Raw genomic sequence first — 13,958 nt, forward strand, 5'->3', positions numbered from 1 at the left:
GTACAGGCAACAGGCCCTGGCTGTTTGTTTAATAATGATGATAAATGGCGGGCTACCTCGGAGTGCAATGTATTCCTGTTCCCCCACGAGATTTCTTAAATAGTTTTTATTTTTATTTTTCTTAACTGAAATCCAGCCAGCTGTGAATTGTGGATGAACAGCAGTTCACAGCAAAGTCAGAGGGTCCCTGCACGCTGCGTGTCAGGGCGTGGGTGCACTGTGACCTTGTTCAGGTTGTGCGCGCCAACAGAAATGACTTCAAAGACGTTGTGAAGCGGCACCTAAACACAACTAATCTCTCCAGGTTGTTATTTCTTCTGGCCGAAGCCTCTCTGGACACGGACAAAAGTCTTGCCTCTGAGAAATACGTAGTCGAGGATATCGTTTGAGCCGGGCGGACGTTAAAGGCCCTCAAAATCATTTTTCTACATTACACATCTGTGTGTGTGTGTGACACTTTACTTTGTGACTGACTTGTAACGGCTGACTTTGATTGACAGCCGAACGATCGGTCCATCTCCCGTTTAAAATGTGCGCCGCTTTACGCTTTTTAGCCCGCGGGGCTCTTTGACAAAGTAGATGAGATGTATATAGATACAGAAATATAGAGCTCGGTGTGTTGTTGTGTTTTTCTATTTTTGATTTGTCAAGCTCCTCCTGTGGGAGATGTGCATGACGTTCTTCTAATGAATGATAATACCAGAAAACACCTCAGTGATAACATGGCATATGTATTGAAAGGAGATGTTTTCATTATTGAAAAACACCATAATAAACATAACGTAAAAATGAGCTTACAAACACATAAAAGTTGTAAACTAATTTTATAGTGCTTAGAAATGCTAAATAGGAGGGTTAAAGAAAGTCAAATAAATATAGAAATAATAAAATCTTGTATGAAGGCACATTGTAATGGGAAAAACAGTCCTATCTGCTCTCAGATAAAGAATTTCTGTTATCAATCTGGTACAAAATAAAAATTGTATTTAATATTCTGATACATGTTAAAATCAAAACGCCTTTGAATCAGGCTCTGGCTTATTACATAATTGACAGCCGTGCCGAGGGACAGCAAAAAAAGGAATATAGGTTGCCACGTCCCGTCAAGCCCCCTTTTTAGCTTGAGGAAGAACTCCAGCCACTGTCACAAATGTTTAAATAATCACTGTTCCTTGACATGTTGGTGAGACGGGGAAGACGATGAGCACCGCAGTCAATTGAGTCGAATGAAACAACACATTAGAAATTAGAAACTGCAGCGGCGTGAAACGCTGAACCACAGGGCTGAAATCACATCTGGCCGGCAGCTTCCTGCTGACTCTCCCACACCTGACTGGTTGTCAGGTATAAATATCATTTCTCATACATCATTTATTTATCCTGCTCACTGTTGCTCCCCGCTCATGGAGCTGACACGCTCATCTACGGCGGTGCGCGGCGACCTGGGGATTCGTGTGCAAGGACGCCGCGCTGTCTCCACGAGGACGCACAACGGGACACCATTTCACATGCTTTTAAAAGGGCCGACAAAAACGCCATTTTGTCATCAGACATACTTTGGAGCCTTTCCGACAGTTTCACGTCATTGCCTTCACTCACGTCGTCGAAAAAAACCAGATAATAAGATAAGATAATAGCAATAACTGATAGTAACAATTGGTTTCTATTATGTCACGTCATGTTTAGGTGTAATTTTCCTCCAAAACTCATGGCATTTAACGATTTGAATGTATTTTAACAAAGTTCATATATCATTAGGTTTATGTATAGTAGAAAAGTAGAAAATACGTATTGTAATAAAAGTTATGAATAATTTGACTGAAGTATAAAAGGATTAGCATATATTATCCTCAGAGTATTATATATTTGTTTGTCCAGATCCCTTTTATGGGCCGTTCTATATTGTTCGGTAAGATGATAAGTGAGTTTTTTTGCTTGAAAAATGTGAACTTTTAATAAACCTCATCGTTGTAGATAAGAAGTGCAAAAAGCTTGCATGCTGTGGACTGAGCCTGGCTAGCAGTTTCTCCCGTTCGTGATATTACATTACATGTCATTTAGCTGACGCTTTTAAGTGACTTTGCATTTTTAACCCTTTTTTAAAAACATTTGCCCAGGCAGCAGTTAGGGGTCGGGTGTCCAAGGGACACTTGGAGCAGCCGGGGTTCGGTTCCGGCTCACCCGCTCTACTCCACGCGCTTCACGCGCTTAGCAATAGCTATATAGCAGAGGTGCTTAAAACAAAAGCATAGAAAGTGAATAAGTAGATTTCCCAAAATGCAAACAACTGAAAGAAACTGTTATTAAGAAAACAAAACAGTGCTTATGCATCATATTATTGGACTTGTATGAGCAGCATTTTGCTGTTGGACTTGATTGTGATGGAACTTAAACATTTTTTTTACGTTGAATAATTTAGAAAGAACATTTTTTTAAATCTAAAATGCAATCGATAACTGTAGCTGTCACACTGCACTGCAGTAAAAAGTACATCTCTCCAATTGTTCTGCTCTCCAACGAGACACGAGCTTACTTATCCTCACCAAAATGTTTGCACTGCCCTCACTGATAATTCACAGTCAGCTAAGCGAACAATCACAGGGAGGCAAACGGGCTGTCGAGTGACGACATGTCGACCAGGTTTCACAGAGGAACACATGGACGCTGCTACGAGCCGACGGTGCCGGGCCCCACTGCAAGGTGGGGGGTCCGACTGAAATAGCACGCTGGATCACGAGGCGGTGACGCACCGACACTTTGATCAAAAAGGAAATCTAAGGTTGAGACCGTTTGCCTGTTGCGGTTTTGAAGAGCGCGACCTCTCGGATGGCATCCTGGCGCGTCGCTGCGGAAGGTCGTTTTGGTGGTCGACGCTCTGAAAGGGCACTCAGCGTCAGTGTCGGGTGACGCCGCTGACACTCGCTCTGCCTCGGCTTCTTCTTGTGCAAGTCTGAAATCAAGGCCCGTCTTTTTCTGGGCCTCCGGTTCCCTCCCCCCTCACACAGCTGGAGGTGTCCCGTACCCCCCCTGACATTGGACTCCATCGAGATTACATTTTAAAAAGGCGCTAGAGGGGCAGAAATCTGTGCAGCGGGACTTTTTGATTTCTCTCCAGCTCAAAAAGAAAATCAGAACCGGATGAAATCAGATGATTTTGCTGAAATCCAAAGCAGATCTCACAAAGTCAGCCTCTGTGATTCATGAACGATTGGCACATGTAGGACAAAAGCGACCCCAAAAAACACGCGAGGCTTGATTGAAGGGGGATTCGCCAAGGCCCGTTAGGAGACCGCCGACTGAAACAGAGACACATTGCTGGCGCGCAGACGTTTCACGGAGCCGCCGGGCCCCTCGGCGTGTGCTACGGGTCACATCCTAGAATTGATACAAGCAGTCATCCAAAAGTGGATCCGATACGTGCGAGCAAATCAGAAGCAAGCACGAAGGCCCGAGGAGCCTCTCGCGAAGCAGCATTTTGGAATCACACAGCAGAGGAGCTCGCTGCCGCCGCCGCCGCCGGCTGGCGTGTGATGATCTGATCCAGCGAGTCGCCAGGACAAGGTGGTGCTAAAGCGGCGCTCCATCTCACGGCCCCAAAGTTCGCACATCATCACGGGCCCTGACAGCTGTCCCGTTTTGTTTATGAAGCGGACCGAGCGGGATTGACGGCGAACGCGGCACGGAGCGCGTGACAAAAGAGCGGGCAAACTGCCTTGTTTGGCGTGACGAGGTCGAGAGCTTCCCTCGCCGGCTGTCGGTCGGGGGTGGGGGGGGGGGGGGGGGGCAGCTGCGTTCTGGCAAACGAGCGATGTTTGCTCTGTGAAGGAGCAATCGGCTCCCCGCAGCCGTCCGAGGTGTCAGTCTCTGTCACGGTCCAAGTGAAGGGTGAGATGGAGGGGAAGAGGAAAGTGGGGGGAGGGGGGTAATCCCTGTGTCGAATCCGGCTGCAGAGGCCGAGAGGAAAAGTCCAGCTTTTCTAAAGCAGCACTCCCTCTTCCCGCCCTGCAATCTCCCCGATATGCGGATTACACAAAGACGTCGTGCATTTTAAGGCAGCGTCTTCCTACAATTGTGGGGAACTGAAAATTGAATCTTACACTTTTAAAGTAATTACCAAGTAAAACACTTTATGGTTTACTGCAAAAAGCTGCTTTAACGGCGAAACATTTATGGAACACGTAGCAGTGTTAAAAGCCTTAAAAAGCTTCTTTAATACAATATTTAGAGCATTGATAGCACAGTATGAAGTTGTGTGTTCTAATCACTGGCTCACTATCAGCAGTCCCTCTGACCTGCATCCGTCAGGTCCGACGTAATTGTACCTGACCATTAACTTCAGATTTTTCCCTGTTTGCGTTTGAACAACAGGATCATTTTTTCATGAAAACATTTCGGAAAAACACACTGAGCTCTGCAGCGGTCGCTGAACTTCTCCGTCACCTCTGCCCACCACACAGGGAGGAGATGACATTTAGTTCCCCGATGTTACTATAAAAAGCATTCTATATGTATACTTGGTACCTATTACTTTACCTTCTTTTACACCAAAATGTGCATTAATGCCTTTTATGATTGTCAATCAGAGGCTATCTGAAAAAAACACTTGTTTTTCTGTTTAAAATGCACAATGGAAGATCTGCATGCAGAAATGATATGCACTTGAGTTATAACCACCTGAAAAACTTATCCTGTCCGGGATTAATTCTCTTATGCAAACAATTACTATTAATAGGCCAAGGGCGATGGAGTCTTTTTTCGCTAATGAAAAGTATCTTTGGTGTGGGTGAGCCCGTCAAAGTAGGAAAATAAGTGACACAAATGGGACGGATGAGAATAGAGGTGAGAATCGTGACTTAGCAGCGACACTCAATTTCCCTGAAGTGTTTAGCATTCACCGAATCAAACACACCTTTACGTTCCTCGCCATTCTAAAGAAACCTTGGAGAAGATACATGAGACGCTCATCTTTCTCCCTCCATGTTTACAAACTGAAGAGGTTTGATGTGCGATGAATGCATTTCGGGTTGAACAAAAATGCAGAGAAATATCATGTATATCTGTTTGTATATCTATTTACAGTTAATAGCTTTGTATGTTCCGTCCGTTAGTGTTCAGGCTTCAGCTTTTGTCAACTGTCTGAATCAGTTAAGCTCTCACCTGCCGGTGTATACAACATTTGCAGATGCTTCAGAGTCTTCCATGTTTCTCTGTCATGGAAAAATTGGTGTGGAAATGATCACTTGTCGTTTCCAGTATATCTGAAGTATAATGGGATTATTAGCTTGTGATGAATCTATGGCGCACATGAACTGCATAGCAATGTACAACGTGATCTCTAAAACCTGTTCGTAAAAATGTATACGAACTATTTGACATAGAAATTTGTAACAATACATACTAACTGGCGGTGGTTAACCACGCCCCTTGAGTGAACGTCTCTCCGCCATGTTGGATTCTTGAGTGAACGTCTCTCCGCCATGTTGCATTTTTTGAGGGGGTTAGGGTTAGTATTGTATTCTTACAATTTAACATTGATTTCTCGTTAAAAATGCAATCATAACACGTTTATTTTACATCGTTAGACTTCACAAAGTGTGTTTATGGGGTGCAGGTCCCCATTCACTTTGAATAGGATGACGTCATCAGTTGCCAGTCCGTATTTATTTAGTATGTATCACTACGAATTTGTATCTTCAAGATACTCTATTAAAGTTAAGGCATCATCCCACCTCAACAACCCGAGTTAAAGTGTGATGAAAAGGAAGCTAATTTAGGCAAGACAAGTAGTTTTGAGTAGGAACATGCAATCATAACAAAGAACAAAACAGAAGGGAACATAACGTGAAACTACTCTGATTGATGTCTTTCAGTCTCACTGTCGGTAAGATGAAAAAGTATGTTGGACAATGTCTCAGGATTCGGTGGTTATTCCCAGTGTCTCTAGGCAACAGTGAACAATATGTTATTATTTCCCCATCGACAGCAATAAAGTGAAAGTAGACTCCAGGGACTTAACCCCCGGCAAACCTTTTCCATTCATTTATTTGAATCTGCAGCAGCAGAAACTAGAAACCATCTAACAAAGTTAACTTGTGAATATACTGTAACTGTATTACAGCATACAAAATACTCAAAGAAAATGTATTTAATTGCATCCAACACAGAAGTAAGGACATCTGATGCGCTTTGCTGATACTTTATTTCTGAAGTGGTCGCTCTGCAGCGACGTTCCTGCCTCAGTTCATCAGAGATCAATATTTCCTTTCATTCAGTTGAGGTGGGAATTCGCGGCGCTTGTTACAGCTAGGTGTTTTTCACCTTCGCGAACGTGAGAGTCTTTTAATGGCAGGCTTCAGTCAGAGCGTCGGCTCACCAGGGTCAATCATGGAGGAAGTCTTTTTAAAGCAGGCTGGTTGGTTTGCTGCCATTGCATGTTGTTTCACGGCGAGGAGTGGGAGGGCCGTCCACAGCGGTTCCGTCAGAGACGGGGATTTCTTGCTTCATTCAGTTTTAAACAAATTCACTTTGTGCTCTTACAAAAGGGAAATCCGAAGATCTACACCATCGGCTTATCCGCCGCACAACGGAGCCGACTCATAACAAAGGGATGAAAGTCAGATCTCTGCATGAATCCGAGCAACTCAAGAACTACTGAGGTGGAACCGGAGAAAAGAATATTACGCCTCACTAAAAGGTGTTCATTTGCATTTGAAAGTGTCCTCGAGTGCAGTGGCGCAATATACTGTAGGGAGGAAAAGACGTTCTGTGTCTGCTGCATCGAGGAGACGCGACGCTCTGCAGACAATCAGAGTATAATTACACATCTCATTTAAGGTTTGCTTTATTAGCATTTGTTTTTTTCTCATCTGCTGTTCTCCCAACTTCAATGTGGAGTTCATGTTTCAGGCTTGTGGCAATCATCTGCACACATTATGACTTTAACCTCAGGGCCTTTTCTGTGACAAAGGGTATACATTATATATGAAGCGCTGTCAGACTAAAAACCAACAATTAAAACTTTGAGTCGGAGTTTGCTTTTTTCTACAAAACATTCATCTGAATTTTTGTAAAACCCACTTGCAACGTGCAACACAAACAAAGGAACGCTTTAATAATACTTCAAAGCAATCATTGCCATGAGGAACTTTTCGCACACATTCATTCACTTATTCATCATTTACACAATATTTGTCAAAATCTCTCTATTTAGTAAATGCACTAATGGTCAACATTGTTTCAATTTCCAATATGTATTTTGTCTACGTCTCCATGTTGTTTGTCCAAGAGGGTGCATAAGCACTTAAATGATGCATTTGTGGGATGAAGTTAATTTCCGCATTGTAAGGGTATTAATTGATTTCATTTAAAACATTTTGTTTTACTAGTCAGACATATTATAATTGTTATGCAGATCATGTTAGAAAATAATTACCTCATTACACATCTAGCAGACAGAGAGCAACATTAGCATTCCTTCGGTGTCATGTTTCTGGCCACCAGACAAATACAACTCAAATATTCACTTCCCTCGGAGTTTTGTTCAGGCTGCGCCAACTCCTCTGAGAGATGAATCTATAGCTGCTAAATGCTCCACCATGATCAATAGCTAGTTATGTGGTCCATTGATAATATAAACATGAATTAGTGAGGCGTCATTTTCTGTAGGTGGTCCACATTGGTTTATTTTAACCATAAATGTACTGTAAGGTTCTCTAACCAAACCACAAAGATAAAAACATTTTTATAGTACACATTTTACAGTTGTAACAAAAGTAAATCTTGAATGCTTCACCTCCTCCTGCGCAGCCGAAAAAACTACCAGACCTCCGTGACTGGATCAGTTGACTGGATCAGTTGTGCTCAGCGCAGCCAAACAGACAAGTTTGTTGTGCAAGAAAAAGCTCTCCGATTCAAGGTCGAAATGCAAAATGGCCTCAAACTGTAACAAATAGTCGGCGGCTCGCTCTGCCGAGCACGCCGCCACCCCAATGACAACACGGCACATTCAGGGACAATGAGATGTCATTTACGGAATTGCACCCTTAGACGGCACCCAACAAATGACGCTGCAGTGCTCAGCCCTGCACTCTGTCCGTGTGTAAAAAGACACACACACACACACACACACTAGGAAACAGCAACATCGCTTGGCCACCGTTTCAACCCGGCCTCCAAGTCTCCGGCTAACCGGCGGCTATAAATCTGTCGCCATTGAGGTGAACATTAGCACCCGCTGCTGTAATACGAGCACTTAAGTGTACAATTTGAGGTCCAATTGAGCAGATACATGAACCTCACCATTACGAGGCTATCGCTGTCAACATTTGAGTGACTCTCCTTCCACATGTCTAGATGCCTTTGAATTCCCCTGCTAAGTGTCCTGAAACTGACAATCAAGGCCTCTGTGGGGATTTACTTACATGTTGGAGATGGAAAAATGGATGGAAAAGCACGAAACCCTAAAAGATGAGTGGAGTTCTTTAGTTGGGGTGTATTTTCTTTCCTCCGGTGGATGAGCGGCCAGATGACACAGCCTTCAGATATTTGCCCAGTGAGCATTCTGCAACATAAAAGTGTATCTGAGTGATATATTGTTTCGGTTATTAATAACAATGCATAACTGTATAAGCAACATTTTGCTGCTCGAGTTCAGTGTTCTATATTATAGGCCGATACATATCAACAATGCCCCATATTTTGTCGAATTAACTATCGGATTAATAGTACAATTTTCTTTCAAAAACAGTGGAGAAGTAAAAAATAGTAACTTAAACAGTCGAGTAAAGTAACTCGAAATTGCAGTTAGTGCATTAGTTCAAAGGGTCTTACATTCAAAATATATTGTTCCAATCCCAGTGCTGTCGAACAGTAAAAAAGTTGTGGATTGACCAGATACAAGAATACACTGATTCAAACAGCTGAAGCTGGTATTAGTAAAAAATAAAGCACAACAAAAGCTTCCACTATTTAATTATGCTCTATATGTATATACTGTGATTTTATTTACCGTTTCATTTTTTATAATTCAAAATGTGTACATTTTCAAAACTGATGTTGTCTGGCATCCCAGGGTCTTCTAAGGCATACAGCTTATTAACTCGGCCAATACTTAAAGCCCAGGTATCGGTATCCTGACTGAAAAAGGTGGGTTGGCTGCCTCGCTAACGGGACGTCCTCCTGATGTCCAGCTTTTCTTTGAAGTCAGGGGACATTAGCACGGAGACGTTCTTCACCTTTGGTTACATGACTAAACGTGTGTGGACGCACAGAGAGTGAGAGATATTTGCATGCTAATTTTTTCACACACTCATACGCTTTTATCAATCTCAAATCACCTTTACACAATATTACATTCAGCGAATTAGACAAAAAACCCACAAATAATGTGACTTGTTTATTTATGGAATAAAGGTGTACTCATGGTTTATACATCCAGCCCCCCCAACTGTATTCTTCATTTCATTTCAGAAAAGAAAATACAAACGGTTTGTCTGTAATACTTCTAGTCTGAGACGTCTGTGCTATGGTGACACGGCGCTAACGAATCCAATACCTGTGTGGCTCTGAGAAATTCTGAGCAAAAGGTCATGTGCGGCTTGCCAAAATAAACTTAATTACACGAGTAAATCCGAGAGCCCCAATGAGGTTTAGCCAATCTATACGTCAATGAGGCAGGCAGATAAGAGGCGGTAAATAAGGCGCAAACGCAGCGTGTAACTTTGTCTGCTCGCGCCATACGACACCGCGCCTCTTCCAGTAATCACCGCACGGCTCCCGCGCCCCGCGTTTGAAATGCGATCGTTGTCTGTCACGACAACGGGCCGTGCCAGATGGCGAGATGTGCGTCCCCCCCTTTCACCCCCCTCGGCCCCGTCACTTCATTAGGGAGCGGGAATCCAGAGGAAGGGGTACTTTGTTTGGGGTGGAGTAGTTGCTGTTGCCGGCTCGGTGTCTGTCGGGGGCCTGTCGGGGGCGGCAGAGGGTCCTCACTTTCTGCTTGTGTCCCCGCTGCCAGAGCCTCGTGTTGCAGGCGGAGATGGAAGGAGGTGCTGGGGAAGAGACAGGGGAACTCGGAGACGGTTATCTAGGACACATTTGCAGCTGTACATTGTTTTGAGAGGCAAAGGCAAAGATAAAAGCCCGTCTCTCGGTCGTGATAAAAGCCCATATGCAGTCAGACAGGGGAAGCTATTGGGAAGCGAGTGGAGCAGCACCCTCTTCCTAATAGTTAAACATAGTCCTTGTATGTAGTGCACTTCTTTGAATGTCATAGAATAAAACAAGTGATTTAATAAATGACATGTTTACTCTTTTCATTTTCCCAGGATGAGTGAGCGATACGCGTGGATCGGAAGTAAAGGGGCTCTACTTGTAATGGTGCTCGTGATCAGTGTCTGGGAGATGACGGTGCCAACGGAAGGAGCTAAAGGTGAGCGCGCTCAAACAGCTGGATTCACCTCCCAATTTCCAAAGAAAAAACGTTGAGGCCCGCACACCTTCTATTTGTGCCAACACGATCGGAATTCAAACATCACCAAGACACACTGCGAACACAATGTAGCAGGTTTTTTCTTCCGTGTTCATCAAATCCATCGATGTAGATATGCAGAATGCTGCAAGCATAAATTCACCATCATCCTGAGATAATAGTAGTTTGGAACGTTGCAGCATGAAGATCCAGTGCAAAGAGCTTTGCGATCCGTCCCACTGACTATTATACTTGCTGTCCGAGGACGTCACAGCATCCGTTTGAAAGGTCAGCCAAACTAAAGATTTAAAACGGATTTATGCTGGAAATCCATCCATCGTTGTTTAGTTTAGTGAGGCGTACTGACAAATTGCCTTGCCTTCATCATCGCTTTCATCGCAGCGCTTAGTTGCTTGGTTACGGCAGGTACAACAGGGTTAAGACCTCCAAAGCACCATATTCCAATAGGACGATAAAAGCTCCATTGGCTGGCACTCTTTGGAGTCTAAACAGCTTTTTGCTAGTGTGTGGGGAGTGAAGACAGGGATATTTGGTATTTTTGTTACTGCCAACAAACTCCATGAAAAGACCAACAAATGTTTTCTGCATTGCCAGTTTGAGATGTATTATTCATCTGTGCCATAGAGCTCCACTGTTAATCACAAACTATTAAAAAGACATCACCTGCATGACGTGTTCCTTAATGACTATGAACACAACATGGGTTCTGTTTAAATTACACCACACAAACCATCCTGCTGCCTGAAATCACCTTTATTACTCCTCAACTGAAAATAGTCCCAACAAATGATTATTGATATTTACTCCTGGTTGAGACACATTTGTTAAACGATTAGCCGTTTGAGTAAATCACTGAATAAATGAACACATACATTTGTTACCTGTTTCTAAAGGTTGACATTGTTTTGAGAATATTCTGGTTTTGGTCCTTTCATCATGCCAGTCTTTTTGGTGAAATTACTCTTAGGGGGAAAAGAATTACATTGTGAGATGTGCTGACTTTATGTCCTTTATGTGAGTGAATGCTGAAAATCGTTCATCCTGCATTACCCATAACACAACTCAATAGTTTCATATTCTCCCAAAGGGGAAGAATGTTTCCACAGTACGCAGATTATACGTCCCTCCCAGAACAGATACATTGTCATTACGTACTCCCCATTAGATCAAAAGATGAATACATAGTGATTAGCAGGCTATGGGATTCAGCGTCATGGCAGACGTGTATGAGGTGTTGTAGTAATGCTTCGTGTTATCGATTCTCCCTGCCCTTTAAATGCCTGTAAATCTTTTCAAATTGCACATGTACTTTTCAATGAAGGCTTACTTTACCGCTGAAATACAGTCTCCAAGCCCAGCGTAAGATGACATCACCAAGGGCTATTTTCTGAGCCTCATACACAGCCAGAGAAGACAAACAAGTGTTAGTCATACTCTTGAACTAGTTGTGTAAAGTAAGAGTTCCCCTTTGAGATGTTTGTTCTAGATATGAGGAGCTTGAATGCTTGAATGCTAGTCGAGATCACACCAGGTGAACAAGGAAAACAAGGAGGCAGCAGGACTCAGAGTACAGCCAAGGAGACTTGAAGAACTGGCTTACGGCCGTGTTTTTCACCCCATTACATCATTCTACAAATGGTCCAGAAAGGGAAACCATCTCTCCAGCGTTTCAATAAAGATGAGAAAATCAGGGCAAAGTTCCCCTCCACGTCTAGACAACACATATTTTCTCTGTGAGGAAGTTTGTTGTGTCATCGTCCATCTTCAACCAAATTGTACTGGCGTGGGCTTCTTTTAATTGCCCATGGTTAGAGGCCTCAACTCTCCATGCAAAACAAGAGGGCCCTTCTGCACCGACGCGGACGAAACGGCCACCGCTCGTCATGTCAGGTGTTTTCTCAAACATGCAACGTCCCAGATAAAGTGTCACAGTAGTAAATTTGTGACGTCACTTGACTGGAACAGCTATTTGGGAGGTCTGATTCAACCCCCCCCCCCTCCCCGCCTCATTAAAAGTGTTGTCGAGTCGTCAGTGGTAAACCCAGGGAGATCAATTATGGCAACTCAGCAAGACTACAAGTACAGGGCAACCCACATGTTTCATCACTGGGAGTCCCACTGACAACACACGGCCTCAGGTAATTGGTGGTGTACAGGCAGCACTGGCGCCGGACAGGATGTCTCTGTGTGAGCTTGATGTAAAAAAATAAAAAAGTCCACAAATACCCCTCTCTTTTTGTCGACCAATTAGACGGGAGCCCGGGCGCTTTGATGTGCGCGGCTTTGATTGGCAGCGATCCCCCCACTCAAGGCTCTCATCATTTCAGCAGGAAGTGGATCAGAATAATCCCGCACGCATTCAATTTCTCTCCGATGGCCGCTGCCGCAGCGCCTTGATTTCCCCTGGGTGTTATTTCTGATGTTGTAAACCTGTTATCATTCTGGGGATGAAATGAACCCAGAACATGTCCAAAGTAGAGGAAATGTATTTCTTCACAGAGAATACAAGAAAAGTACAACTAAGCCTTCCCTCCGACAAGCAGGGCCAATTTAGTGTTTCACTTCCTTGAATAAAATGGGCAAAGACGGCATCATGTTCAAACATGCTTTTCTACTTCATGACAGTTATGTTCATTCAGTTTATTTCACTTTCTGATGTGTGAAAAAAGCAGGGTTGATTTATCCTCCGCGCGTCCTCCATCGACCTTAAGGCAGGTGGAGCAGAGAGAGGGTCGGGTCCAACCGGAGTCAATCCCAGCCAGCCCGCCTCGGCTCACCAAGTTGTGGTGACATCTGATTTGTTTTCATTAGCAAGTATTGCAATGGATCCGATACGTCACCCGCTATGCTGAGCTTGAACGTGCCACCATCCTCATTCCACTCATTAACAACATTAAGCTAAGGAAACCTCTGACTTCCTGGGATGGTTCTGCAGATTCTGCTAGCATTTTATCATTTCTGTAAGATCTATTGTGGCAGCAACAGGAAAAACAGGTTCGGAGATAATAAAAGAAAGAACACCTTGAAACAAACAACCAAAATGTATAGTTGCTTTTTCCTACCAAACGATGCAAAACAGGTGGTTCCCAACGTACCAGTGATCTTTCATTCATTTTCTTGCCAACACTAGTTTACCATCCAGCTCATTCCCCGTTTTTCTTCCCAATTCATGTCCACTACGTAATGAGGCATAAAATCCTCAACAAATATGAAGGAAACACAAAGCACCGTGGCCCTTCCGTAAGCTGTTGCTCGAATGTACTTCGAAACAGGGGTGTTGAGATCTGCACCTCGCTTTGATAACGCAGCACGTCTCTGCAGACGGCATTTTCAGATTTTATGGTTGCGGAGAGTCTAAATTTTGACCTTCAAATTGTGCTACCGTGATCCCTGCAGACACACTGCGGCCTTGGATTTCAGTGTCCACAATGGGAAACCACTTAGCAAGAATAAAATCAAGCAGGATACT

General features: G+C 43.7%; 1 protein-coding gene across 4 annotated transcripts in view; it reads left to right on the forward strand.

Annotated features, from left to right (window-relative positions):
• LOC120817769 (chemokine-like protein TAFA-2) overlaps positions 1-13,958 on the forward strand; it is a 51,170-nt gene that overhangs the window by 18,615 nt on the left and 18,597 nt on the right. For all 4 annotated transcript variants that reach the window (XR_013467444.1, XM_040174286.2, XM_040174284.2 and 1 more), the window contains exon 2: positions 10,326-10,429. Coding sequence is in view for 3 of the 4 variants with exons in the window: in XM_040174286.2 (XP_040030220.2) it covers positions 10,327-10,429 (103 nt within the window). In the remaining variant the exon portion in view is untranslated. The remainder of the gene's footprint in view (positions 1-10,325; positions 10,430-13,958) is intronic.

The sequence above is a fragment of the Gasterosteus aculeatus genome, chromosome 4 (genome assembly GCF_964276395.1).
Source record: "Gasterosteus aculeatus chromosome 4, fGasAcu3.hap1.1, whole genome shotgun sequence".
NCBI classification, from domain to species: domain Eukaryota; kingdom Metazoa; phylum Chordata; class Actinopteri; order Perciformes; family Gasterosteidae; genus Gasterosteus; species Gasterosteus aculeatus.